We start from the raw sequence: 23,683 nt of genomic DNA, 5'->3' as shown, positions 1-23,683 counted from the left end.
AGATGAAAAGATAAGCTATCATTAGTCACTCTTGTTTCCTTGCCACTGAGCCATTTATAAGGTATTCAATTTACAACCTTTATTCACTGCAGACACTCTAAGAGATGTGTTATTTTCTAAGAGTTTGCATGTTCAAGACAGAAAGCTGAGAGGGAATACACTGTGAATAAATGAAAATACAGATCAGCCAACTTATCATTTTAAAGCTGGGAATGATTTAAAAGAATAGTAAAATCCAAAATGTGAAGTACTGAGGAAAAAAAGAAGACTGTAAGTCAGTTCAGTATCTTGACTTCCAAAAGATGTCAAAGACCTTCATAATTTGTGTTCAGCTAAGTCAAAAGCATTGGTTATGTGCATACTTACTATGAACATTGTCTACACTGATGTGCTCTTGCTTTTCTTCTTTCATATTCCGCTACATCCTCATGGTGCTGCTTGATAAGCTATAAAAGGGCAGAATATTATAAACAGCTATACAATTCACAGCTGGATCCAGACAGCAAAGACAGCTTGCAGAATATGAAATACTTGTTACCAGCATGCAAACCAGTATGTAACTGGGACCGTCCAGAACACAACCTATCTAAATTAACAACTGAAAAAGGTGTGAGAACAATGCTTCGTAGGACAAACATTTTCTCTTCACCACTGCCAACGAATTCACCACCCCCAAAAAAGGGGGAAACTCCAAAGGGAACCCATCCCACCCTGAAAACACTGTCACCATGGGGAATGCTGTTGATCCTGCACGATTCTACTGCACCCTGTTTCCTTTACCACCACAAAGTCTGTGAGTTCTCTGAAACAGAGGTATCTTACATCTGCACTTTGCTCAGGAAAAAGGGGTCTTAATCCATTGAAATCAGCTAAAACCACCTTAACCAGCTGAAAAGTGAGAACGCATTGGTAGTGTGATAAATACAACATTATCTGGGCACATCCCTAGGTCTTCTCTCTTTTTGGAAAGACCATGGGGAAAATAATGCCAAAGCATTAATCCAACAGGCTTGAAGAATTCTCTGTTTGCAACAGAGAGAAGCTTAAGAAGTTGGTAATTTCTTAAAATAAGAGCACAACATAAAGCTGGGAAAACATAAGTAATGAACATAATCATGCTTCAAATTTGAGACCTGCTATGACCATCCATTACCTCAGTAAACTCAACAGTTCGCAGTCACTGCATTCATTCCACTATTATGATTTTAAAGGAATAGTTAAGTTCAACAAAACCAAATGAAAACACTTACGAGAGCCCACAAGGCAGCACTGGTGCCAAACGCCAAGCCAACTCGCAGCCAGTTCGGTTGGGCATTATTCGCTTTTTTCACAACAAATGCAGAACGAGTAAAAGCTAAAAAGGCACAAGATTACAAATGCATTAACATTCCTCAGGGTGAGACTACCAGGTTCTTACTGACATCCGTGCAATCAAGGAAAATAGCAAAGGACAACAACAAACCCCGAACGAATGCAATGATGAAGTGGTTTCCATAACATAACATAACATAACATAACGAGCCGATCCGCTCGCAGGATTCCCGCAGCACACGCTCCCGGACCCGCCAGAGAGGGGACGGACGGGCTGCCAACACCTCAAAGCAGCGCTTTTTGCCCGTTCCCCAGCCACAATAACAATTTTCCCCCGCATCTTCTGCTCCATAAGGACGCCTCTCACAGTCCCCTGCGCGAAGCCCCCAGCCCCGGGCCTTCCCCGCCTCCGATCCCCGCTAGTCGAGCGCGCTACGGGCACAGCCTGCCAGGGAAGGGCCGGCACCGCCACCGCGGCGAGACACAGTGAGCCCTCTCCCGGCCTGGAAGCAACACCAACTTAAAACACATAAAAGATTTAAAAATAGCTAATGGGCTTCGATTAAAAACAGTAAAAGGAGAGAAGCTACCAACGAAGCTTCTTCTACCGCCAGACGCGGACTGGCTGGCGGGGACGCCGCCGCCTGACCAGGCAGCAGAGCTCCCGCCGCCCTAGGTCAATGGGCCGGGTTAAAGCCCACCAGCCTGCCCCGAAGGGGATCTCCTCCCGCCACCGCCGCTCACCAAGGCTGGGCGGCGCCGCCACCAGCCCCCAGCGCCTCACCGCCCTCAGGCCCGCCGCCATCTTGTCGACCGGACGCGGCTCCGCCTGCGGGGGTGGGACCACCCCGCCCCGCCCGTGCCCCGGCGCCCAGGCGGGCGAGCTCCGCCGCGCGAGACCCGGCGGGCCCTGCACAGCCCGATGGCTCTCCGCTCTTTCCCGCCCTCCGCCGGCACCGGGCAGTGGCACTGCCGCTCCGGAACCACACCGGGCCGGCCGCGGCTCGGCGGCGGAGCGCACACAACCGGCGGGGCGGGGCCGGCGCGGGGCCGCGGCGCATGCGCGGGGCCGCCGTGACCCGGCTGGGGAAGCGCCGCGCTGCCATTTTGGCGGCGGCTCGGCGGCCGCTCGGGACCACGTGAGCGCGCCCGGGGCTGGCGCGGGGAGCCCGGCGCGCGCGGCGGCCGGAGGGGCCGGGAAGGAGCGGGAAGGGCCGGGAAGGGCCGGGCCCGCGGGCGGCGGGAGCTGCGGAATTCCAGCGGCGAGGCTCGCGGCGGCGGCGGCCGAGCGGCGGAGACGGGACGTAGCCCGCCCGCCCGCCCACTCAGTCTCCTCCTCGGAACCCCTCGGCGGCGCCGGAGCCGGCGGCGGGGAGGATGCCGTCCGTGAGCCTGCCGCCCAAGGAGAACGCGCTCTTCAAGCGCATCCTGGTGAGTGGCGGAGCGGGAGGCCCGCGCTCGGCGGCGGGGAGCGGGTCGAGGAGGCCCCGGCTCGTACCCCGAGCCGGCGGGGAGCGGAGTCCCAGCGGCACCGCCCCGGCCGCGGCTCCCTCCGGTGGGGCAAGCTGGGGCCAGCGCCGCCCGCGCCCCGTCCCGCCCGGCCGGGGCAGCGCCGGGGCCGCCGCGTCCGCCCGCTCGCCCCGCGGGTCCCGGCGCCGGCCGCGGTGAGGCACCCCGGGCTCCGGGAAATGCCCCGCCGCCGCTTCATTCATCGCTCGCCTTGCAGAGCCTCCGTCCTGCCGAGCACCCACCCTGGGTTCGCTTCATTTTTTATTTTTGCTTTCTTTTGTAACTCACTGTTTTGCTGTAGGTAATAACCATGTTAGTTGGTCGGTAAGAAGATGGCTTTCGAAGGAGGAAGTGGAGAAGGATGAAGGTTTTGAAGTCTTCTTGAAGTTTAATTTGCAGCCAGCTCCTATGGAAATTTGTCAATCGATTTTGCTGGGTGGCGGCTGGCATATGGATGAGAGAGCATTCAGTGTAATTTAGGCGAGAAGCCTGGTTTGCAGAATGAGGTTAAGATGGTCTACAGTCCTAATACCAGCAAAAGGGGCCCAATTCAGCTACATCTTAAGGAACTTGTTTCACCTTTCATGCGGTGTTGCTGGGACATTTATCTTTCTAAGGACTTGGGTTGAATTGGAAGTGTCTTAAGTTTGTTAGTGAGCAGCTTCAGTGGATTTATTAACCAGATTTTGTATCCAGATTAAGCTGCTTTCTCTAAGAAGAAGTCGATTTTGTCTAAAAATCTCATGTTGTCTTTCAGAAAGACTTAGGCTACTATTTTGAGTCATTCCGAAGATCAGAAGTAGGATGAGTACTGTTGTCCTCTTGGAGCAACAGCACTCTTAAGGTTCTGTAAACTTCTGCCACTTAAGTGGGAGGGATGTGTACAGTCTTCTGTCACTTCTGTTTCCAAAATATTTTGTGGAAACTGAGCATGTAGAACTAGAAAGCCCTATGCACAGGCATGTGGCCATGAGACATGCAGTTTCAGTTAGGGTTAAAAAGTAAATATGAACTATAAATCTCTGAAAAGATTCAGTCATGCTTTCGAGTTGGTATGACCTTGTACTGAGTGTGGTTTTTCATGTGTTATGGGCTGGGGCAGATGTTGCCTTGCTGCTCAGTGATCCATCCTCCTTTGCATTGAGGAGGGTTTGTGTGATTACAGGGTACACTGAATCAAGGAGCTTCTCCCTGTTTCAGTCTGAGCGGGTTTGGTTGGTTTTTTGTTCTTTTTTTTTTTTAATTTTTCCCTTTGCTTGGATGTGTCTGAGTACTTGTGTGGAGGGCAGGAACAAATAAGGAAAAAGTGTGTCTTTAGAGAAAGTGCTGGCTCAGCAGCCTTGCATTCAAAGCTTGATTCAGACTAGAAAAGGTGTGCCCCAGTGCAAGCAGATTTCTGTATGCTTTTTTTCAAGTTGAAGGTCTTTAATAAAAATCGTGGAGTCTGAGGTGTCTGGATAGGCTGAAGCTGTTGTATCATTGTGATCTTTTCCTGTGTCTCACAGGGATGAGCCTGGGAGACAGATGTGCAGTCTGGTATTTAAGACTGCCTTCTGATGTGGTATCTTTATAACACGTGGTGAATAGAAAAGGCTCAAAGCTGGTTTTCATCACACTGAAAGTTTTGCTAATGAAGTGCTTGTATGTCCTGCTACAGATAGTGACCCTGCTTTGTGAAGTTTTAGTTATGTGTTTGACTTGAATCAGTGAGACATCTTTTAGGGAGTCCTGAGTGCAGGCCATGAGAAAAATTACTTCCCTTGTGTGCCTTCCCTCTTCCCTTCACACGTCTGTCATGCTGCGGCCTCTGCTCATTGTACGCGTGTTTTCTGGAGCCTGTAGCCCCTGTATCTCTGGCACACCGTGTGGTGCTCTGTAGGAAGCAGCGGGAGGAGCTGCCTGTGCAGCCCTGAGCCAGGAGGGAGCTGGTCCTGGTAAAGCCCTGCTGCCTCCTGGCCCAGCCAGGCCGTGTGTCCTGTGCAGCGTGCCCGCATGAGGTTTGTCAGCAGGTGCTTTGGGAACTGGCCCAAGGGTTACTGAAAGGATGCAATACCTTACAGACACGGAATTGCTGGTACACAGGCTGTTAACACAGGTAGAAACCCATTCCCGTTCGGAATTCCCTGGAAATAAACACAGGACCTGAGTGGATAAGTGCCTTGTATTTTTGCGAGTGAGCATAAAGTTGGGGTGTTTTTCAGTGTGCTTTTGTGTGTGTTTTCAATTCCTGAGGCCTCTTTTTTTTTTTTTTTTTTTTTTTTTTTTTAAGATATATATACCTGTAATACAAATGTTACCAACCTGCCCAGCTTTGCCTAGCAAAGGGCAATAATTAGCTTTTAGAGTTGGGTTGATTGTTGGTTCAGTAGTAAGCGTGGTCAGTACCTTTCTCATGTGTAGGGGTTTGCTCAAAGACAGCATTTCCACTTACCTGACAAATTCTGAGTTCAGAAGTGTGTATGCTTTGTGTGTTCAACACACTGTAACTAGACTAATCTCTTCTAGTCACTTTACAGGCATGTGGTGTTTCTAATAGAAACATTTTTCCATTTGAAAGACATTTTACAATTCAGAGTTCCTGTAGTACAGCAGGAAAGAGATCTGCATAATTAGCTTGAATAAAAAAAACACCCACAGGATTAGCAATCACTGTTCTCCTTAAACCTGCACTTCCATTTAAAATAAAACTGTCTAGCTCATATATTTTTTATAGTTTTGACTATTTGCTGTTATGTCTACAAGTAGATGTTCTACTGCCCAGAGATTCTGAGGAATTTAGAGCAAAAGTGGATATCAGCATTTGAACATCTAAAATATTGAGTCTTTGTGATTCTTTTGAACGCACATAATTTCTAGGCAGTCCAGAAATTACTGGATAATAGTTCAGGTGGAGGCAGGGGAAAGGGTAGAATAGTGAACAGAGCACAGGAATGGTTAAATTGGCATTTTGATACACATAAGGCTGGATTCACTATGAAGTAATGGAGAAAGAGATGTACTCCATTTCCTTCTACCCCCACTCCTCTAGTATCAGCTGTAGAACTAGTAGTTGTAGGATGTAAGATTGACTGATTTTTAATTAAATGTAGCTGATGAACATTCCTTAACCCTTCCTGGAATTTTGCCAAATTATTCATCTGCTGTATCTGGTCAGGTACAGTTCATCAATGATGTTCAGTTTTATTTCACAAATCCCAAAGACAATACTCAATTAAGTTTTCTTTGGATGTAGAAGTTAAATATATATTTATTTAAAAGGTGTTGAAGAGAAATTAAATATAGAGCTGTTAGGGGTGCCATATATTTTGTGGAAGAGTTTTTTCAGTCTCTTGAAACATCAGGTTGAAGTTCTTGGAGTTCTGGCAGGCTGAGGTGGTGCAAGTATTTTTCACCATGCATAGTGAGCTTAGCCTTTGATGAGCAAAGAGGAGAAAAGTCCAAGTGTTTCAGAAGTGAAACGTCGTTGTGTTTTATGTTGGAAACAAGCAGTTGGGCTGTGTGAGTGTGTGGAGTCCTTGTTTAAACAGTTCCACTGCTCACAACTCTGCTTTGTGCTCCAGAAGTCATGTTCTAAGGAAGGGGATGCCATACTGCTCTGAGCTGGTGTGTATTGCATTGTGTGTGGATCAGTTTCCCTGTTCAGGACTGGGGATTAGCCATGGCCATTTTGACACATGGAAGCTGTTCATCTTCCATCTCTGTCCTTTCCTTAGGTGCTGTGCAGGCTTGATAGGGCATGGCCAGACCTGTGTGCTGCTGTGGGGCACTGCCGTAAGCAGTGTCTGCTGAGGGACAGGGACATTTCCCCTTATGTGGTCATTTTCACCTGCACATGGCAGTGCTTGAGGGCATTGTCTGTGAGCTGGTGGGCTTCCTTTCCGTGCTGGCTCTGAGAAGTGCTCTACCAAGTGACGGAGGAACTTGCTGGTGGTAAAAAGCCTGTCGAACAACCTCTCTCCCGTGCCTCTGCTGTAAATATGCCAAGGCCCTCGTGCTGGGCCATCTTCCTGTTTCTTCATTCCAGAATCTACTCCCTGTCCCTGCACTTTGAAACTAGACAGACCAGTGCTTCTCCTTTACTAACACTCTCATCAGCATGAAGCCTTTAAAAATTTGTTCTGTCATAGAAATTCAGGTGCTGATTTTAAGATTGCTGAGGTGACAAGACTTGGAAATCTCTTCTTAAGTCATCTTAATTCAAGATTAAAGACTTGATTTCCAGAATTTCACTTTTATCAGTAACCAAGTAAATTAGTTTGTTTGCAGTCATTGTTGCGTTTGCATGGCTGTACAGTAATCAAGTATGCGCACCACTGGAATTTTATCATATATTGTCTTTCTGTTGAAATATGGAATTACTAAAATGGCTCTTCCAATTGCTTGTCTGTTGAGATGTCAATTACTTCATTTTTCTTTGCCAAGAGGAATACCCTACTTGGTCAGTAGTAGTAGCAAGAGAAATGGTGTCATGGCAGGAACATTGGAATGGAAGTACAGGATAGGCTTGCTGCTTTAAGCAGAATCACTGATTTTATTTTTCAGAACTATTTCTCAAAGCTGCTTAAGAAATTAATTACTGTTTGAGACTTTAGGATGCCATTGAGGATTCACTTGAGCAATACATGTTACTAAAGCCTGTTCATGAAATTAGGCCATTTTTTGTCACTGGAGCTGTCAGAAATTGTAGAAACATGATTCACTGCTGTAAATTTCCAAGGAGCAGCATAATTTTATCTGTTTTGCTGGTGAAAATAAAAGACTCATTAACATAAACATTGTCGGTTGTAAGATTACAGCTAGTCTTACATTGTTAAGGCTATAGATACTCTTAATTGAACCCAAAGTGGTTTTAATTGAGGCAAGGGAGTTAATTATTTATATGCTACTACCCATTATTTTGGTTAGGATTTGATGAAGCTGTGTTTATTTCTGTTTTTGAAAGGTTTTTGTAATGAGATTTTGTTGATTGGACTTTATGTGGATGTTTCAGGTTTAAATCTCTTGTCTGCAACAGCACCGTGTCAATGCAGCGGGAGTGGGCGTAAGGAACTATGCATTTTCTGATTTTGCTGATAGGGGGTTTAGGGAAAATTAACAATTATTTACTGCCACCCTTAAAAGTGAGGTCAGTGGGACTTGCTGCAGGGATTTCTGTTTGCTTTTGTGATACCACAGAATCAAGTTAGCAAACCTTGTAATGTTAAAGAACAACTTTCTTATCTTAATAGGCCCATTTAACTATTTCTCAATGCTCAGTGCCACCAGACATCATCTTGCATATCTCAGTGCTAAGGGTGAGGAGTACTCTAGGTGTAATACATAGGTGGAAAATGCCAGTAGCCTCACCCTGTGTCTTGGATTATTTTGTGAGATACATGGATACTTCAGCTCAGGTCTCAGTCCAGAACAGCCGAGGCTCCTTTAGACATTTTTATGCTCATCTTGGAATTTGGATTGGTACAATTTGTTGTTTCAGATGATCATTAAAAACCAACCATATCCTGTGATCCTGTGCATTCTGGATCTCTTGTGAGGTACAGTGGGTTTCTTGATGAGTTCAGGGAGGAAACCTGAATGTGGAGGCTGTGAACAGAACTCACTGTATTTTAGTTGACAGGGCCGAATTCATGGTAATTCTCCCCAATAAGAGATTAATGTAAGCAGGTACAGGCCAACAGAACTGATTTTTGAACAGTGTGTTTTTTTCAGCTAGTCTGTCTTCAGTGAGTGAGGATTCCTAGTATTCTAGAAGAGCTGTAGTTAACTATTTATCAGCTCCCGTTTCCAGCTGAATTTTCTGAAATAAAGGAGTAAGACCAATTAAGAAGTGTAGACATGGCATAGATTTTTTTTTCTGCCTTAGTATTAAATGAAAAGGTATACATATTTCTTAGATTCTTTCTAACTAATTTGAATTTCAACTTTTTCTGTTCCTCTGGTTGTATGCTACCAAGCACCGCTTGTTAGGAAGATGTCAGTGACTTACAAAAGGTAAAGCATGCTGTGCAGGGGAGGATTTATTAATCCATTGAACCAGGCAATTGTTGAAGCTGTTTGTTTCACTGAACAATTCAATTAATTAACACTTCAGAGCAGTGAAAGAGGATAGTTTGTTTCAATTTGACAGCAGAAAACTATGCCAGTTTGCTCCAGAGCGTTTCAGCATTAACACAGCTGCAAGATTTGTGTGGTTTCTTCAGTCCTTGGGTTTATATATCTTGTGTTTGTCATGAGATTGAATCGGTGTGGAATATCTTTTGCCTGGAGCTGCTGAGCTGTTTGATATGGTTAGTGCTCAAAGAGCCCACTAATTCATGGTGAATAGTAGCTCCTAATGCTTCCAGCTTTCAGCATCTTCTTTACTGCATTTAGCTTGAGTTAGTGCACTTTAGCGACTTGACCTGGTCTGGTCTGCCTGTAGAGAGGAAGTGTGCTGGAACACAGCCTTGAGCTGCCCAGCACCTGAGTTCACTGTCTGGGAAGTGCTGCCTCTGAGCCGTGCTGGAAGAAGTAGAATCAGAGTGGCAGATGGGCACTTACAGTGCAGGATATGCACACCTTGGGTGATTCAAAGGCCAGGGATTGCAGTGCTTCCTGCTGCCAGAGATCTCACAGCATCCTGGTTGCCAGGGGATGCCCCAAGTGTACATCCATGGGTGCCACTGGGAGAAACTGGGGTCCCCTAAGAGCACACTGCTCTAGTTGAAAGGGTTTGTTGTGAAACCACAGAATCATTTGGGGGCCAGTAATTTGGTTGGAAGAGACCTTTGAAGGTCATGTCCAACTCCTCCTCCACCATGGATGGGCTCAAGCCTCAGAACCCTAGGGAAGAGGACAGCAATGACAAATTTGTGAGTTGTGTTGTTTGAGCAGCCCCTTCTTTGCTGTGCTTCTTCCTGGGGCCTTGCCAGTGAGATGCTCACCTGTGCCCGTGTGTAGATCAGCTGTCCTGGTGACTCTTGTATGTGATGGGGAATTGTCTGCAGTATGTTTCCTCTGATGGTGACACTGGCTGTGTCACTTGCTGAAGGAGAGGGGCTGAGTACAGGGAACTCCAGAGAAGTTCAGTTTGCAGCTTTGATGTCTTTTGGGGCTCAATCTCAAGAAAATCATATTCTTCAGCTGGTCTGTCACAGCACTGACTAAATGAGGATGCTTACTTCTACAGCATTATTTCTGGGTGAGAAGAGATTTCCTGTGGGGGTTTTGGTGGGGCTTTTTGTTTGGTTGGTTTGGGTTGATTGTTTTTAAGTATTGGGGCATGAGGTAGTTTACATTCATTTTACTTCAGTTACAGTGCAGATGTGGTGTGTTAGGTTGGAGTAAAAAGTGTGACCTGGTAAAACACAGAGTCTTAGAAGAGAAAACAGTTAAAAGTTCTTTATGCTGTTTTTTTTTTCTAAAATTCTGTCTCTTTAATGGAAATTACACACTATTTTTGGTTTCTGTTCAATTTCAAAGGGCATAACAATTGGTAATGTGATCCCATTCCACCCACCTGGTTCTGCTATATTGATTTAATTCTCACTCTGCTCTTTCTTGTGCTGATTCAAGTAAGAATAAAAAGAAAGTAGTCAATAATGCCCCAGTGCTCCCACTTGTGAGCTTGGGGAATAGATGATACCTTCTTGTCTTTGATAATTACTCTAGAGGGAAAACCTCTAGTCTTGCATGCTTGCAGGTGAGATGACAAAGGTGGTTTCTCCTTTATGTTGGTCTTCTGTGACTGCCTTCATCTTGCTCATGAAACACTTCTGGGTGTGCTTCTCACCTGTTTAATCAGCTGCAAAATCCAGGCTGCATAGACTCCTGCGAGTGTTTTTGTTTTCTTTCACTGCTGCAAATTAGTTTTAAAACACTCTTGAATCAGCTAGGTTGTACCTGTGTATTGACTCTCAAGTGTACCTGCTTGAAAGGGAGTTTTCTGCTTTGTGTTGTGATTGAGGTGATTCTTTGTGTAGGTTGAGTGGTACTTTGTGGCAGTGTAGATTCACTGTGAAGCTTCAGATCAGGCTCATGGTAACACCTGATGTTGAGCTGATCTTAACTCTTGGTGTTACTCAACGTACAACACACTTCAGTCTGCAGTGTAGTTTGTAAAAAATTTCTTATAAATAGCACGTTTAAGTCTGGATGGCTGTTAAATAATTTACCTTAGTTTTCAAATGTTTGGAGGATGTGAAGACTGCTTTGTGATAAAAGGATTTGCACTCCTTGGTGTGAATATGTGCAAAATATTTCATGTATAAATGTCAGAGTCCAGTCTGCTGTGTGCTGTGTCCCCTGAGGGACATATCTGCTTGTCAGAATCCTTCACTTGACTAATATCATGTGTTGGAAGCACATGTATTTGACCATTAAAATGTCTAGTTTGAGAGGGAAGAATTACTTGGGAGGTAAAATACACTGCTGGCTTATAGGTAGCTGTTGTGGGTTTGATGCTGGCCAAATGCCAGTGCACCCACAAAAAATCATTCACTCATTCTTTGGTATAGTTGAGCAGAGGAGGGGGAAAGAACAATTATAAAGGAGCTCATGAGCTGAGGTAAGGATTGGAAAGAAGCATTTCACGGGCAAAACAGTAATAAAACTTAAAAAGGTGTTTTCACCTTTTCCTTTTCTCCAACTCGAGGGAGAATTGGTGTTCAGTCATCAGAGCCTTTAGGAATTGGCTCTGCTGGGCATAGTAGAAGTTTCAAGGACCCTCTTTTTTCCAGAAGCCTCTGTGGCTTCCTCTGCCACCACTAAAAGCCAGATTGTGTTAACCTAACACAGTAGTAAACAGTTACAGAGCCTAGTCGCATAAATTTCAAAAATATAAAAGCTCTGAAATGCTCTGGTCACAATGTATTTGCTTATACTGTATATAAAGAAAACAGTTGTGAATTAAGTTTGGATGGAAGTAATTTCTACTTGTAAGCAGCTCTTAGTGCTACTGTAATCAGTAGCAGGGCCCTTGTATAACAACCTTGTGGTTACCTTGTTCAAGAATCCATGTCAGTGTTCACTGCCTGTAGGTTTGGCAGCAGGGTTTAGAGAGTAGATGGGAGAAGATTCAAAAATGGAAAGCTGGGGCAAGGGAGGAACAAACTCCATGTAGCCATGGGCTGTGACTTGATGTAGATAAGCTGTGAATAGTAGGAGTCTCTTCACCTTCCTTCATGGCAGCCACCAAAGAGGGAACGGGGAGGAATTTATTCACATTTGGCACAGTGTGCGTGTAAGGCATCTGCTGGCCAGAGACTGAGTCTGCACTGATGCCTTAATGCAGTTTAGAGAACATCAGAATAAAGCCTTCCTGCCACCTCAGACTTGGAATTGTAGAGAATATGGGCCATCTAGTAATTGCTGTGCATTCTGATCCATTGAATAAATACTTGGTGGGGGAAGCAATGTAACTTACCTCCTATAGCCTTGCATGATTTCGAAGGAATCAGACTTTGCCTGCCTCATCTTACTAATTCGTTGTGCAATTGTATAAAAGCAGGTGTTATTTCCTTCCTATAAAGATAGAAAATTAGTTAAGGGATATAAAAAGAACCTTGGTGTGTTTAGAATAGGTTTTAATTCTGGCCACAGCATGTATACATAAGTTTGTTAGATGTCTTAAAAGATCTGGTAACTTATTAAACTAAAAGCTTTGAAAGGCAGGAAATGTGTAATAGATTCAGTACTGATGTAGAGTCAGATTCTGTTCTTCTGAAGCCTTCTTAACCTTACTCTTTTAAAGTTTAGCTTTCATGTTTTCTCATTGCATGATGTCACAAATTGTAGCTGCAGCCCTTGTCTGTCAGGCATCACAAGCACACTGGCCCTGCTGACTTTGAAGTTTATATGTGCAGGAATTTAGCTTAGTGCAGGCAGCTGTGCTCCTCTGGCCATCTCTGGGACAGAGAAATGTGTCACTTCTGCAGAACATCTGTCCTGAAGCAGGGGCTGGAGCTCTGGCAATGACTGCTACAAGCTGTTCATCTGGGAGGAAACAAGCTACCCAGATGAATAAAATTCCTGTTTCCAGGAAGCCTGTATCTTTATGTCCCAAGAATACTTGACATGTCACCATTCCTGCTTCTGTGATTTTTTTTTTTTTTTTAATTTAATTGCTTGTTCCTTTTTCTTCTCTCACTCAGAAACTGCTTACTTGCTTAAGGATCTTCTTTCCCAGGCTGTGTGTATATTTTCTGTCTCCTTTTTGTTAAAAGATTTTTGTTTGAATTGTCTGTTCCTTGAAACTATGGGTTCACTGATGTTTGTACCAGCCGTGGTTGCATGTGCTTCTATCCTGGCTTCCTTGTGTCTCATTCCCACCTTAATTTGAGTTTGCTAGTCCATAATCTCTCTGGAGGATGAGTTAAGTATGTGCACAGCTTCAGGCAGGGGAATCTCAGTGTGCTGTTGGGCCCACTATGAGGAAACAGTCTCTTCTTTTTTGAAGAGCTAAATGTGACCTCAATTTCATTTGCTCCTTTCCTTCCATTGTCAAAGCATACAGTATGCTCACAGAACACATACACAGAATAAGGAAGCTCATAAAAAAACGCAGTTTGAAGTGTTTGCATTAACAGACTGAAATAACCTTGAAAGTATTAACGAGAAAACTTGGTGAAATTGTATACAGGAAATCATTCCAACTTGTCTTGATCTAGAACTGACTTGTCAAAGGAGGCCTTTGATGCTTCACTGGGGAGTATACACAGCCATGTCTATATACAGAGCTATATTCTGGAGATAAAAGTATATCCAGATTGTTTCCTGATAATTTGTTGGCCCTATCCAAGTGGTTTCTGAGTTATGAGATGTAAGTATATATAAACTTGTAAATCTTTCCTCCATGAAGCCTAAAGGAAGAATTTGTTACAATTGTCGGTGACTTTGCTCTGTTCCAAACTACCTTGCATTGTAAGCTCTGTATCACCCTAGAAAACTTTATGTGCAGATATTTCCTGTCTTTAGCATGTATCCCATATGACTCTGCTTAAGCTTCAAGGTGGGAGCCTGGTTGTTAGAATACATTAAATGGAACCACTTAGTGATAAGATGTCACGTTCATAGCCAGCATTTGAGCAAGCTGTGCTCAAAGCCAGACTGCAGAAATCCAGAGTGCCCCATCTGCTTGTGTCAGTGCCTTGGTTGCTGCAGACACCTTCTTCAGTTCCTGTGGCTGCCCCACTTCTGTGACAGGTTCTGCTGCTTTTCACAACTACCTGGGTGGGGGCTCTGCTTTTCAGGGAGGAGGCCTGCCTGTAACATTTATGACTGATGGTTTCAATTAAAAAAAAAAAAAAAGAAAAAGTCTGTCAGCTTTGACTAGTTGGCTGATTATAGTGACTCAGCCAGCTGCTTGAAAGCTGATAATGACTGGAACGTGTAAGTAATACCCAGTCAGGTTTAATAGAAAAAAAAAAAAAAAGTTGCCTGTACAGATTTTCTCTTACCTAACCCTTCAAATGTTCTTTTGCAGTGCTGACTTCTCCTGTCCTTGGTGAACAGAGGGAGTTGTCTTTTGGAAGTGTTCAAAGTCAGGGCTGGATGGGGCTTTGAACAAGGTGGTGTAGGGTGTTTCTGCCCATGGGGGTGGGTGGAACTAGATGGCCTTTGAAGGTCTGCTCAAGCTCAAACCATCTAATTCTTTTGTTGATCTGCTCCTCTTTGAGCAAGCCTCATCTGGCTTGCTCTCTCTGGGCTCTTCCTGCTCCTTCCGTTTCCATGTGAGCCATTCCCTTTCTCCTAAGGGTGACAGTGTAGGGGGAGCAGGATGGGTGGTGAGTGATGCATCTTGGTCTTCAGTCATTATTTCACCTGTATGACTTTATTGCTAGAAAATAATACATGCACTTAGCGTTCTGCCATTTTTTTATAGCTTTGAAATTTATTGTTGGTATTTCCAAGAGAAAACCAGACACTAAACATCATCTTTCATTATGAAGAGCAGCATAAAACACAGAAGTTGTAAATATGCCATTTTCTTTTTTAAGCATTTCCCCTAACATTCATGTAACTCTTTACAGTTTTATTTTTAGAACTGTCTGCTTGAAGGGAAGACCTCTTGGGTCTGCCTTTCCTAAATATTTTTGTTGAGAGTGGTTTGAGGACACATGGTGTCCATATGTGCTTATGAATGCTCTTGGATAATTACTTTGGAGCAGTGTGAGGAAAGATGGAATCCTGAGCAACAACTTATTTAGAAGGACCTGAAAACTGAGCTGTGCCCAATTTTTACACCCCTGTCCACCATCCTGCCACCAGAATGAATCAACCAGAGTCAGTGAGATCCTGTTATGAATGACTTTGTAATTAATAACAGGATTAATAGGATTTGGGCTGTTGCTCAGTCAGTGTGTGGTCCTGTACTCCTGGGCTCTTAAATGTTTATTTCATTACAGAAACATTAAATGTAAGAGGTTCCAAGCATTTGCTGAAGTGACCTAAAATCTATGAATTGGTGTTTGTAATGTTATTTTTTCTGCCTTCTATTTAAATATGAGCAGAAGAAGTATATTTACATAAATAAAATACTAAAACTAGTTTCAAAAGGTCATGCTGTGTGCTGCAGTGCATTGTGGTCACCTTGCATAATGAATGAGGCTCAGCCAAAACAGTTGGACTAAGAAAACAGTAGAGGAATGTTTAAATTTCCAGTATGGCAAGATAATGTTACTATATACCAGTTTTGAAAGTCTGGGTGTATGAGATACATGTTGTAATCAAACTCATCCTGAGAGGTTGCTGTCAGAGGTAGTTTAAGCCAAGTTCCAGTGATTTTTGTCTTTCCAGCTCGTGTGCTTGTTGGAGGTTGTCTCGTGGGTCTCTGTTCAGGATAATTGGCCAGAGTGGGTTCAGTGCTTACCTTTTGTGTTGAGGGAGAGTTGAATCTCTTCAGGCACTTGAGCTTCCTGTGGTGTCTTGAGATTCTGCTGTATGATAATGTCTTCACTTCTACATTTAAACTCATGGTGTTGCTAACATCTTTTTTTTTTCCTGTCAATGGAAAGAATTTTTAAACACAAGAAGCTCAATAAACAGGATTCATTAAAATATGAGTACATTTTCTAAAATCTGTATCTGTACTGATGCTTCATTTCAGGCATGCATGAACACTTCCACTCCATAAATTTTTTGAAAAAACTTCTTTTGTTTTTCAACAGAGGTGTTATGAACATAAGCAGTATAGAAATGGGCTGAAGTTCTGTAAACAGATCCTTTCCAATCCCAAGTTTGCAGAACATGGAGGTAAGTGTTCAAATGGCATGTGCTCTCTTTTTCACTGTACTTTACAGTAATTATTTTAATTTTTTAACCCTTCACTGTTAACTTTTTGCCCATAAAGCAGTAAGAGCATCCAGGAACGTGTATTAAGCACTTACTGTTGGTAAGATTTGTCATTTTAAAGACTGATCTTTCCAGTAGTCAGAGCTTCCCATTCTTTATCATTCAAGTCTAAGATTCATGGAACAAGTTTCTTAATACAAGTATGCATTAATAAAATCACTTTTCATGGGAAATTGATATTCACTCACGTAAAAGTGACAAACAAAAGGAAGAGGCTGAATATTGTTCAGTATTCTGTCAGCTGTGGGATGCTACTTTTCTGAAGGAATAGTCGTATTTTAAAAAAAGAAAAAGGTATTTATTCCTTCACTGTATTTTTAGTCAGCTCTTGCCACTTAGTGAAAGTCTCTTTGTACTGTTCAGAAATGGCTTTGTGGGTTTTTTCCAACTACTTTGGTATGGGTAGATGTGTAGAAATATCAGAGTTGTGAATAAATATCAGAGTTGTGAATAAAAAAATCTCCAGAAGCTTGTAGAACAGACAGGTTTAAAATAAAGCATTCCTTCATCTTTTCATGGAAGTAATATAAAAGGTTTATTGCTGTGTATGATATACTTAAGTGAATAATCTGACAGTAGAGTTTTCCATGTGAGAAAAGAATGAATTCTTGATAGTGAGAACCGAATCTAAATTTGCATGTATACTATGTTTAGGGCTGCTATATGGAGCTTAAAACCCATGAAAATGAATAACTGAATCACCCATGAAATGAATAAAAAATTAAATAACTTAATCTTTTTCTTTCTTAGAAACCTTGGCAATGAAAGGACTGACACTGAACTGTCTTGGGAAGAAAGAGGAGGCTTATGAACTTGTGCGCAGAGGCCTGAGGAATGACCTGAAGAGTCATGTCTGTATCCTTTGTGAAACAGGGCTTTTGCTGGTCAAATGAAAAATTGAAAAGCTTCATTTCTGCATATGCTTCATTCATAGAATAGCAATAAAAGCCAGTTTTAACTTCAGATTGGAAGTGCAGAATTTTCAATTTCCAATAAATGTTTTGTCTAAGCTCTCCAAAGGGCAAATGCTTTGCAGTCCTTACACTCCCAGTTAGCTTACATATTTTTCTGGCATGAAGTGTGTGCTTTTTATCATTAATCTGCAACTGTAAACCCATGGTGGGCATTTAAGCATGTGATTTGCTTTGGAAGCATGAGTGATTGCCATTACATTGTTAAAAGAATGCTCATACACTTAGAGTTCAGGAAGTATCAGCACTTCAGCTGTCTAAAATTGGGTTTGAGTAAGCCTAAGAGTGTTTTCAGAGATCCTGTTACTTTATTTCCTCCCCCAGTGTGTGAAAAGTAACATTTACAGCATATTGTACAGATTGTATACATATAACTGGCAAAGTCCTGACAAAAGGAATTGTACTTTTCCTGTCCATTTACAAAACAGCTTGAGAGCTTGTTGCCAGCTGTTCTGTCCCTGCCCTGTTGGAGCTCATTTGTCCCTGCTCAAATTCAGAGGAAGCCTTAATAGAGTTTTCCAGGTTGGCACGTCTATGGCCTGCTTCAGAGGTCAGACAAGAAGTATGATGAAGCTATCAAATGCTACAGAAATGCACTGAAATGGGACAAAGACAATCTTCAAATCCTGAGAGACCTTTCTCTGCTACAGATTCAAATGAGGGATCTTGAAGGGTACAGGGTGAGTATGCATGCTGCATTTAATGATCATCTGGGGAACTGCAGCAAAGGGGGCAGATTGATTAATGACACTTTAAGAAAAAATAGGTCCAGAGGGTTAAAACTATACACCACTCTTTCACTTCATAAAGTAAAAGCAGATGTGCTACTGGGCAATTTCTACAAAATACAAAGATTTAATGGCAAATTAAATTATGCATTTTTCAGCTCCGTGCAGAATTGTTTGCCTTGTGGAGGTTTTTTTTTTTTTGGTGCTGTATAACCCAGCTGTAGGCAATCTCCAGTCTTGTTCTTTTCTTGAGAGGATTCCTGTAGGTAAGGGGCAATGTGTTCAGAACTTGACTTTTATTCAGGCAAAGGAGCTTGTATTTTTAGTAACTTTGTACTATATATCCCTCCACCTTTACATCACAGGCCCCCTGTTTTCTCTTAGCAGTAGGTAATAACTGAAAAAGCAGTGTGCTGCTTGAAAGATCATATTTGGTTCCTTGCCAGCTTGGGCATTAGTGAGTGACTGCTCAATTTTTTTGTCAGATTTTCATCTTTTAGGTTTCCCTTGCACCTCTAAAGTTGTGTTATTTAAAACACATTAGTTGGTCTCTTCATGTAATACTTCCTTTTCAAATTATGGTAACATTAGTTATAGCCAGGAGAAAATTCTGTGCTCAGAGTTGTGTGGAACCATGAGCTAGCACAGGCCCTCAGAGAACTTATTCCTCAGTCAGGACAATTGTTAATCACTGATTTTTTCATTGTAATTTTTTTTCATTTAGAAATTTGGTTCCACTCTTGCCAAGACAAGATAGCTAGAACTTAGTGTAGGTGCCAAAATGCACATTTGCAAAATGCGTTTGCAAATTTCTATTTTCTTGGCTTCTGGATAAATGTGAATGCAAATTTTGTAATCTCTAAACATACAAGTAACACATGGTTGCCAAATGCATTAAGGATTAAATGTTAGGATGCTTAGAAGTCAGTAGTTCATGGCTAATCATATGCTGGTCTCTGAAGAAATGTGAGTTTGCTCTCAAAACTGGGAATTAGATTGTGTTTTGATTGGTTTTTTTTTCCTTTCCTTTAAATTCCAGCCTCCACATGAAAATATTTTGAGTGATCACCATTCTATTAAAACAACTGTAACTGGATTTGGTTCTTTGTTAATCCCTATTTTTGACAGTTTAGACATTTCTCAATGGGAAGTAACTTTTTTCCTTTAAGTTACTTGAAAATGCCTTTCAGCAGTCTATATAACAAAACAAGTTGTGGCATTAAAATTGCGTGATACCAAGCAAATCTGTTGTCTTTTCCAGCTGTGATTATCCTCTTGCCAAAGAACAGGGATGTGTTTGCGTGACCTGTGTTGCCTAAGAACACTTCCAATTATTTAAATACATATGTACTTTCAAGGTTAATGTGAAACACTGGTAAATGTTCCTGCAATTCAAACCAAGTATCCTTAATTATGTTCTGTTCATAAGTGGTTAGACAGGAAAAGCATGTGTGTCATGCATTAACAAAATTAGTCTGACTCATCAGGATTTGGTTGGACATGTTATTTTGTGAAGGCTTACTTTTTTATTCAGTGAGCACCATTGCAATTCAAAGTTTATTCTTTCTCTGGTTAATAAAATGCATATACAAAACTATTTCGCAGTGACTTCTTAAATACTAGAATATTGAAGACAGGATCTTGCCTAAGGGATTCTGCAGAGTATCAGAGTAAAATTAGCAGCTCCTTTTTTGCAGGAAACAAGATACCAGTTGCTTCAGCTCCGACCCGCACAGCGAGCATCATGGATCGGTTATGCCATCGCTTACCATTTGCTGGAAGACTACGAAATGGCAGCAAAAATTTTAGAGGAATTTAGGAAGACCCAGCAGGTAAGAGGAGAACATGAAATTGCTATATGGAGTGCTGCGGAAGCCAAAAATAAAACATTCCTTTCATGATGAGAACTTCATGCATGACTAAACTTTGTTTAGTCAAATGAATTTGATCCCAAAGTTTAGAGTTAGAAGGCTGATCTGTGTCCTGTGTCTGGCTTTCCTGTGTAGACATCACCTGACAAAGTGGACTATGAGTACAGTGAGCTGCTGCTCTATCAAAACCAAGTCCTCCGGGAAGCAGGGCTTTTTAAAGAAGCCTTGGAGCATCTTTGTACCTATGAAAAGCAGATCTGTGATAAACTGGCTGTTGAAGAAACTAAAGGTAATCACTTTCTGAAGATACATTTAAACACATAGCATACAGTGGGATGTCTGTACTGTCAGGTTTTCCCATCTTTTGGAACTCAGATTTGTTTTTAGCTTAATTTATTTAATTTTGATGTTATGTAGGACTGCTTGTCTCACAGCTTATTCAGTCCCTGTCATGCTCTTGTCCCAAGCTGGTAACTCATCAGTGAGGTTCTGAAACTTTTAAGCAGCCAGATGTTTCAGACAGGAGATCCTAAACTGATGTGCTGAAGGTCTGTGTGAGTGTACCCTGTGCTGTTACAGCTTTGATAGTGGCCCTGACAAGGATAGCACGTGCTGCAAAGGAAGAATCATCTTTGGTTTAAAAGCAGAAGGCTTTTAAATGTCCCCAGTCACCCTTGCAGCATGTAGAAATTGACTCTTCAGTGAGGCTAGGGGAGCTTCTGTTGTACTATGAAAAGCCTGGTGTATAATACTGTAAGAGATCAGTACAGTATTGTAGCTTATATTCCACACATGGAATTGCAGAGTGATACAAGTTCACTCTAGCAGCTCTCTTAACAGGTGCACTTCCTTAAAGCATGCTTTCTTCCTTTTCTGCTTGATGCTTGTACAGTCTCTCTCTGAAACTGCCCATCTATTGAAGGTGCTGCTTGCTCTCGGCTCACGCTGGAATCTGTTTAGATGATTGCTTAAAGAGAAGAAATCCTTTTACCCTGGTTTGTTCATGTAGATGGTGTAGCAAGTTCTTATTTCTGGTAATAGTAATCTCACTGTCTTGCAAAGGAACCTAGGAATTGAGCAGTGACAGTAATGGTAGGTGTGGTGTTTCCTCAAGGAAATTATTTGCAGATGACTCTCCACGGTAGCTGAATATCTTACTTGGTTTGCATATGAAAGGAGATGGATGTAGAGACTACAATATCACAGATCATTTTTGAAACACAATGGTGGGACTTTTGGGGGTAGGAGTGGGGTTTATTTTGACTTTATTTTTTTATCTGAAGGATCTTTTGACATACTTTATGTTCTTGATTGATGTATTATATGACATTCTTAGTGTTTGAAGGTCCAAAGTCTGGGATGAAAATAAGTTTTGCAAATAGGACTTCATTAACAATAAACCTGAGACCAAAACACAAAACCTCCTTAGGAAGTTACCAGACAAAAGGATGGAAATACTCTTTGCAGGCTGTGTGCTTTCAGCAGGGTACAAGTGATGAATTTTTTGGGCACAGCTCCCATTGTGTTGTTCGGACTGGCTTGGCTGCTGTGTATTCTCTATTGTAATAAATGAGTGTGTGCAAATTTTAAGCACACATGCAAAAGCCTCTGTGGATGAAGTACAGCAGAAAAACACTCAAACTTGTGCTGATATTTGCTGGTCTTAGATAGGAAAAAAATTAACTTTCACCTCAGAGAAAGAATTTAAGGTTTATTTTCCCAATTCTGTCATTCTCAGTGAGTGAACATTTTCCTGGGCACTAGACTCTGTGTGTAGTCCTCAAGTTACTCTAACTGTGTAAAGCAGCATCTCTTGACAAAATTGCATGTTAATTGTGTGACATTGGGAAGAAGAAAGGTGAATTTGCATTTTCCTCTTTTAAACTGGGTTTAAAAAATCTTGCTTTAGTCTAGACTTGTATTGTTCACCTCTGGTGTGTAATCTGTTCGTGCCTAACATTTGCCAATAGCAAAGCTTTGTTAAATAGTTTTCCATTGTGAAACAGGAAATCTACTCCTGTTGCAGTTCCAGCATTAACAAAGATGCTTATACAATTGTTAGAGCTAATCTTTACTTTATCAATTTTAATTTGTATTGAAGTATTGTGAAAAGGAAACTTGTTGGCATGATCTTGAAAATTCATCCATCTAATCAATGGCTTGATTAAAAACACTGAAGTTAGTTTCATGAAATACCAGATTGAAGAACCATTCTCTTACTTGCAGCTCTGCAGTTTGTTTGGTTTTCAAGATGCTGTATACATCAAATACCATGTGCTGCTTTTAATTGTCTTCTGCAGTAAAAACTGCACTTAAAGTAACCAGTCACTTCAGTAAGTGAGGAAAAAAACCCAAATCATAGGCATTTTGCATTAAATTTCAAGTACATTTCAGGAATTATGGGCCAGGTTGTAAAATCTTACTTTAACTGCAGCTATTGTCAAAGTAAAATCATATCTGTCAGCTAGTTTGTAATGCTATATGTAGTGCTTATTTTTTCTATGAAATTAGAATCCAGATGGAGCTAAGGATTATCCAGTCTTTTAGTGTAGAGAGATAAATGTTACACTGCTTTTACAATTTAAACCATCTTGTTCTTCACACAGGAGAACTCCTGCTTCAGCTTGGCAGACTTGAAGAAGCAGTTGATGTCTACAAGGGACTGCAAGAAAGAAATCCTGAAAACTGGGCTTATTACAAAGGCTTAGAAAAGGCACTTAAGCCAGGTAATCATTTGATATCTTGTAGTAAATAAGCTTTTTCTATATATTTAAAATTACTATGTGTATGAAAAGCTTGTATTGCTTTAAATACTAAAACTATTATTTTAAAAGTCCCCATTTAAATTTTGCTTTTTAGTCCACGTGTGTACATACCGTCATAATGTTGGGGTTTCTTAAGAAAGACAGGAAATATCTCTTGCATTGTTGTTACCCTGTCTTATCCAAAATCATAGAATCATAAAATTGCAATACTCTTTGTGTGTGGTTGAAAGAATAGAATTATTTCTTAGATGACAGTTATAATTTTGAATTTTTCCTTTACTGCTTCTGTTATCTTAATGTTATGTTGTAGCTGATAAAACTGAATGACCTTCTTTGAAGGTTTTAGACAGCAATAAAGCAGGGGCTGTTTTTAAGATGAGAGATAAGCAGTTAGTATTCTAGTGCTGGAAGAGGAATTAGCAGATACTGTGTACCTTGGAGTCATTCAATTCATTATTTTTAATAAGAATAAGGAGGAAATTCTGTTCTTTAGGAAGCCATTATATATATTATATTATAGTTGTTATATATTCTGATTCCTTTTTTAGTCAGGTATAAATCACTTTCCCCTTTTCCTTCTTGCCTGAATGGAAGGGGAAAGTAAACTGTAAAATTCTTTTCCAGCTAATATGATGGAGAGACTAAAGATCTATGAGGAGGCCTGGACTAAATACCCAAGGGGACTAGTTCCAAGAAGATTACCATTAAACTTTTTGTCTGGTAAGTGCATGTTTTGCTGAGCAGGTAGTGATCAACACTTGTGTTTCTTAGATTCTGATGTAAAGGTATAAACAACCTGCAATTGATGAGTAATGTCTGGTAAAACAAAATCAACAGGTCTTTTTCCTCTCAAGGTGAAAAGTTCAAGGAATGTCTGGACAAGTTCTTAAGGATGAATTTCAGCAAAGGTTGCCCACCAGTCTTCAACACTTTGAGGTCATTATATAAAGACAAAGAGAAGGTAAGTGTTCTAACCAGTTTTTATGTTCTACCTCATAACTGTAGTGTATTGAAGAGATGAAGGAAACCATTTTTCTTCAGTGTTCTCTCCATGAGCGCTGCTTTACATGACCTGATACAGTGGAGAGAAGAAAGTAGTATGTATGTGGGCATACGTGTGCCAAGTTGGTAAATGTAAAAAACTTAAAATTTAGTAATTTAAGCTGTGTAAGTGTTCACCAAGGGAGGCCTGGTTAAAA

General features: G+C 41.7%; 2 protein-coding genes and 1 long non-coding RNA gene across 3 annotated transcripts in view; 1 reads left to right on the top strand and 2 right to left on the bottom strand.

Annotated features, from left to right (window-relative positions):
* Positions 1–365: 365 nt before the first annotated feature.
* Positions 366–2,330, bottom strand: NDUFC1 (NADH:ubiquinone oxidoreductase subunit C1). The gene is made up of 3 exons (XM_026796514.2): positions 2,056–2,330; positions 1,251–1,354; positions 366–446 (listed from the first exon to the last, which is right to left on the bottom strand). The coding sequence occupies exons 1-3, from the start codon at positions 2,114–2,116 to the stop codon at positions 366–368; spliced, it is 246 nt and encodes an 81-aa protein (XP_026652315.1). The 5' UTR covers positions 2,117–2,330.
* A 106-nt stretch (positions 2,331–2,436) lies between these two features.
* Positions 2,437–23,683, top strand: part of NAA15 (N-alpha-acetyltransferase 15, NatA auxiliary subunit) — a 35,060-nt gene continuing 13,813 nt past the window's right edge. Inside the window, exons 1-9 of the mRNA XM_005492170.4 lie at positions 2,437–2,742; positions 15,966–16,050; positions 16,900–17,004; positions 17,643–17,800; positions 19,546–19,680; positions 19,855–20,008; positions 22,326–22,445; positions 23,109–23,204; positions 23,339–23,445. Of these exons, the coding sequence (XP_005492227.1) occupies positions 2,689–2,742; positions 15,966–16,050; positions 16,900–17,004; positions 17,643–17,800; positions 19,546–19,680; positions 19,855–20,008; positions 22,326–22,445; positions 23,109–23,204; positions 23,339–23,445 (1,014 nt within the window). The 5' untranslated portion in view covers positions 2,437–2,688. The remainder of the gene's footprint in view (positions 2,743–15,965; positions 16,051–16,899; positions 17,005–17,642; positions 17,801–19,545; positions 19,681–19,854; positions 20,009–22,325; positions 22,446–23,108; positions 23,205–23,338; positions 23,446–23,683) is intronic.
* Positions 5,935–23,683, bottom strand: part of LOC113459911 (uncharacterized) — a 38,923-nt gene continuing 21,174 nt past the window's right edge. The window contains exons 2-3 of the long non-coding RNA XR_012580532.1: positions 15,668–15,798; positions 5,935–8,617 (exon numbers count right to left, since the gene is read on the bottom strand). This is a non-coding gene — a long non-coding RNA (uncharacterized LOC113459911). The remainder of the gene's footprint in view (positions 8,618–15,667; positions 15,799–23,683) is intronic.

This window comes from Zonotrichia albicollis, chromosome 5 (genome assembly GCF_047830755.1).
Source record: "Zonotrichia albicollis isolate bZonAlb1 chromosome 5, bZonAlb1.hap1, whole genome shotgun sequence".
NCBI classification, from domain to species: Eukaryota; Metazoa; Chordata; class Aves; order Passeriformes; family Passerellidae; genus Zonotrichia; species Zonotrichia albicollis.
Note: the sequence above shows the minus strand (reverse complement) of the source record. Positions and strands in the feature narration are given on the sequence as shown.

What these genes read in the sequence shown, in the direction of transcription:
- NDUFC1 (XM_026796514.2), bottom strand. Translation starts at nt 2,116, where the DNA reads ATGGCGGCGGGCCTGAGGGCGGTGAGGCGCTGGGGGCTGGTGGCGGCG. An exon ending in GGCGGCGCCGCCCAGCCTTG is followed by an intron (nt 1,355 to 2,055) that starts GTGAGCGGCGGT and finishes GTGCCTTTTTAG; the next exon opens with CTTTTACTCGTTCTGCATTT. An exon ending in GTGCTGCCTTGTGGGCTCTC is followed by an intron (nt 447 to 1,250) that starts GTAAGTGTTTTC and finishes GCCCTTTTATAG; the next exon opens with CTTATCAAGCAGCACCATGA.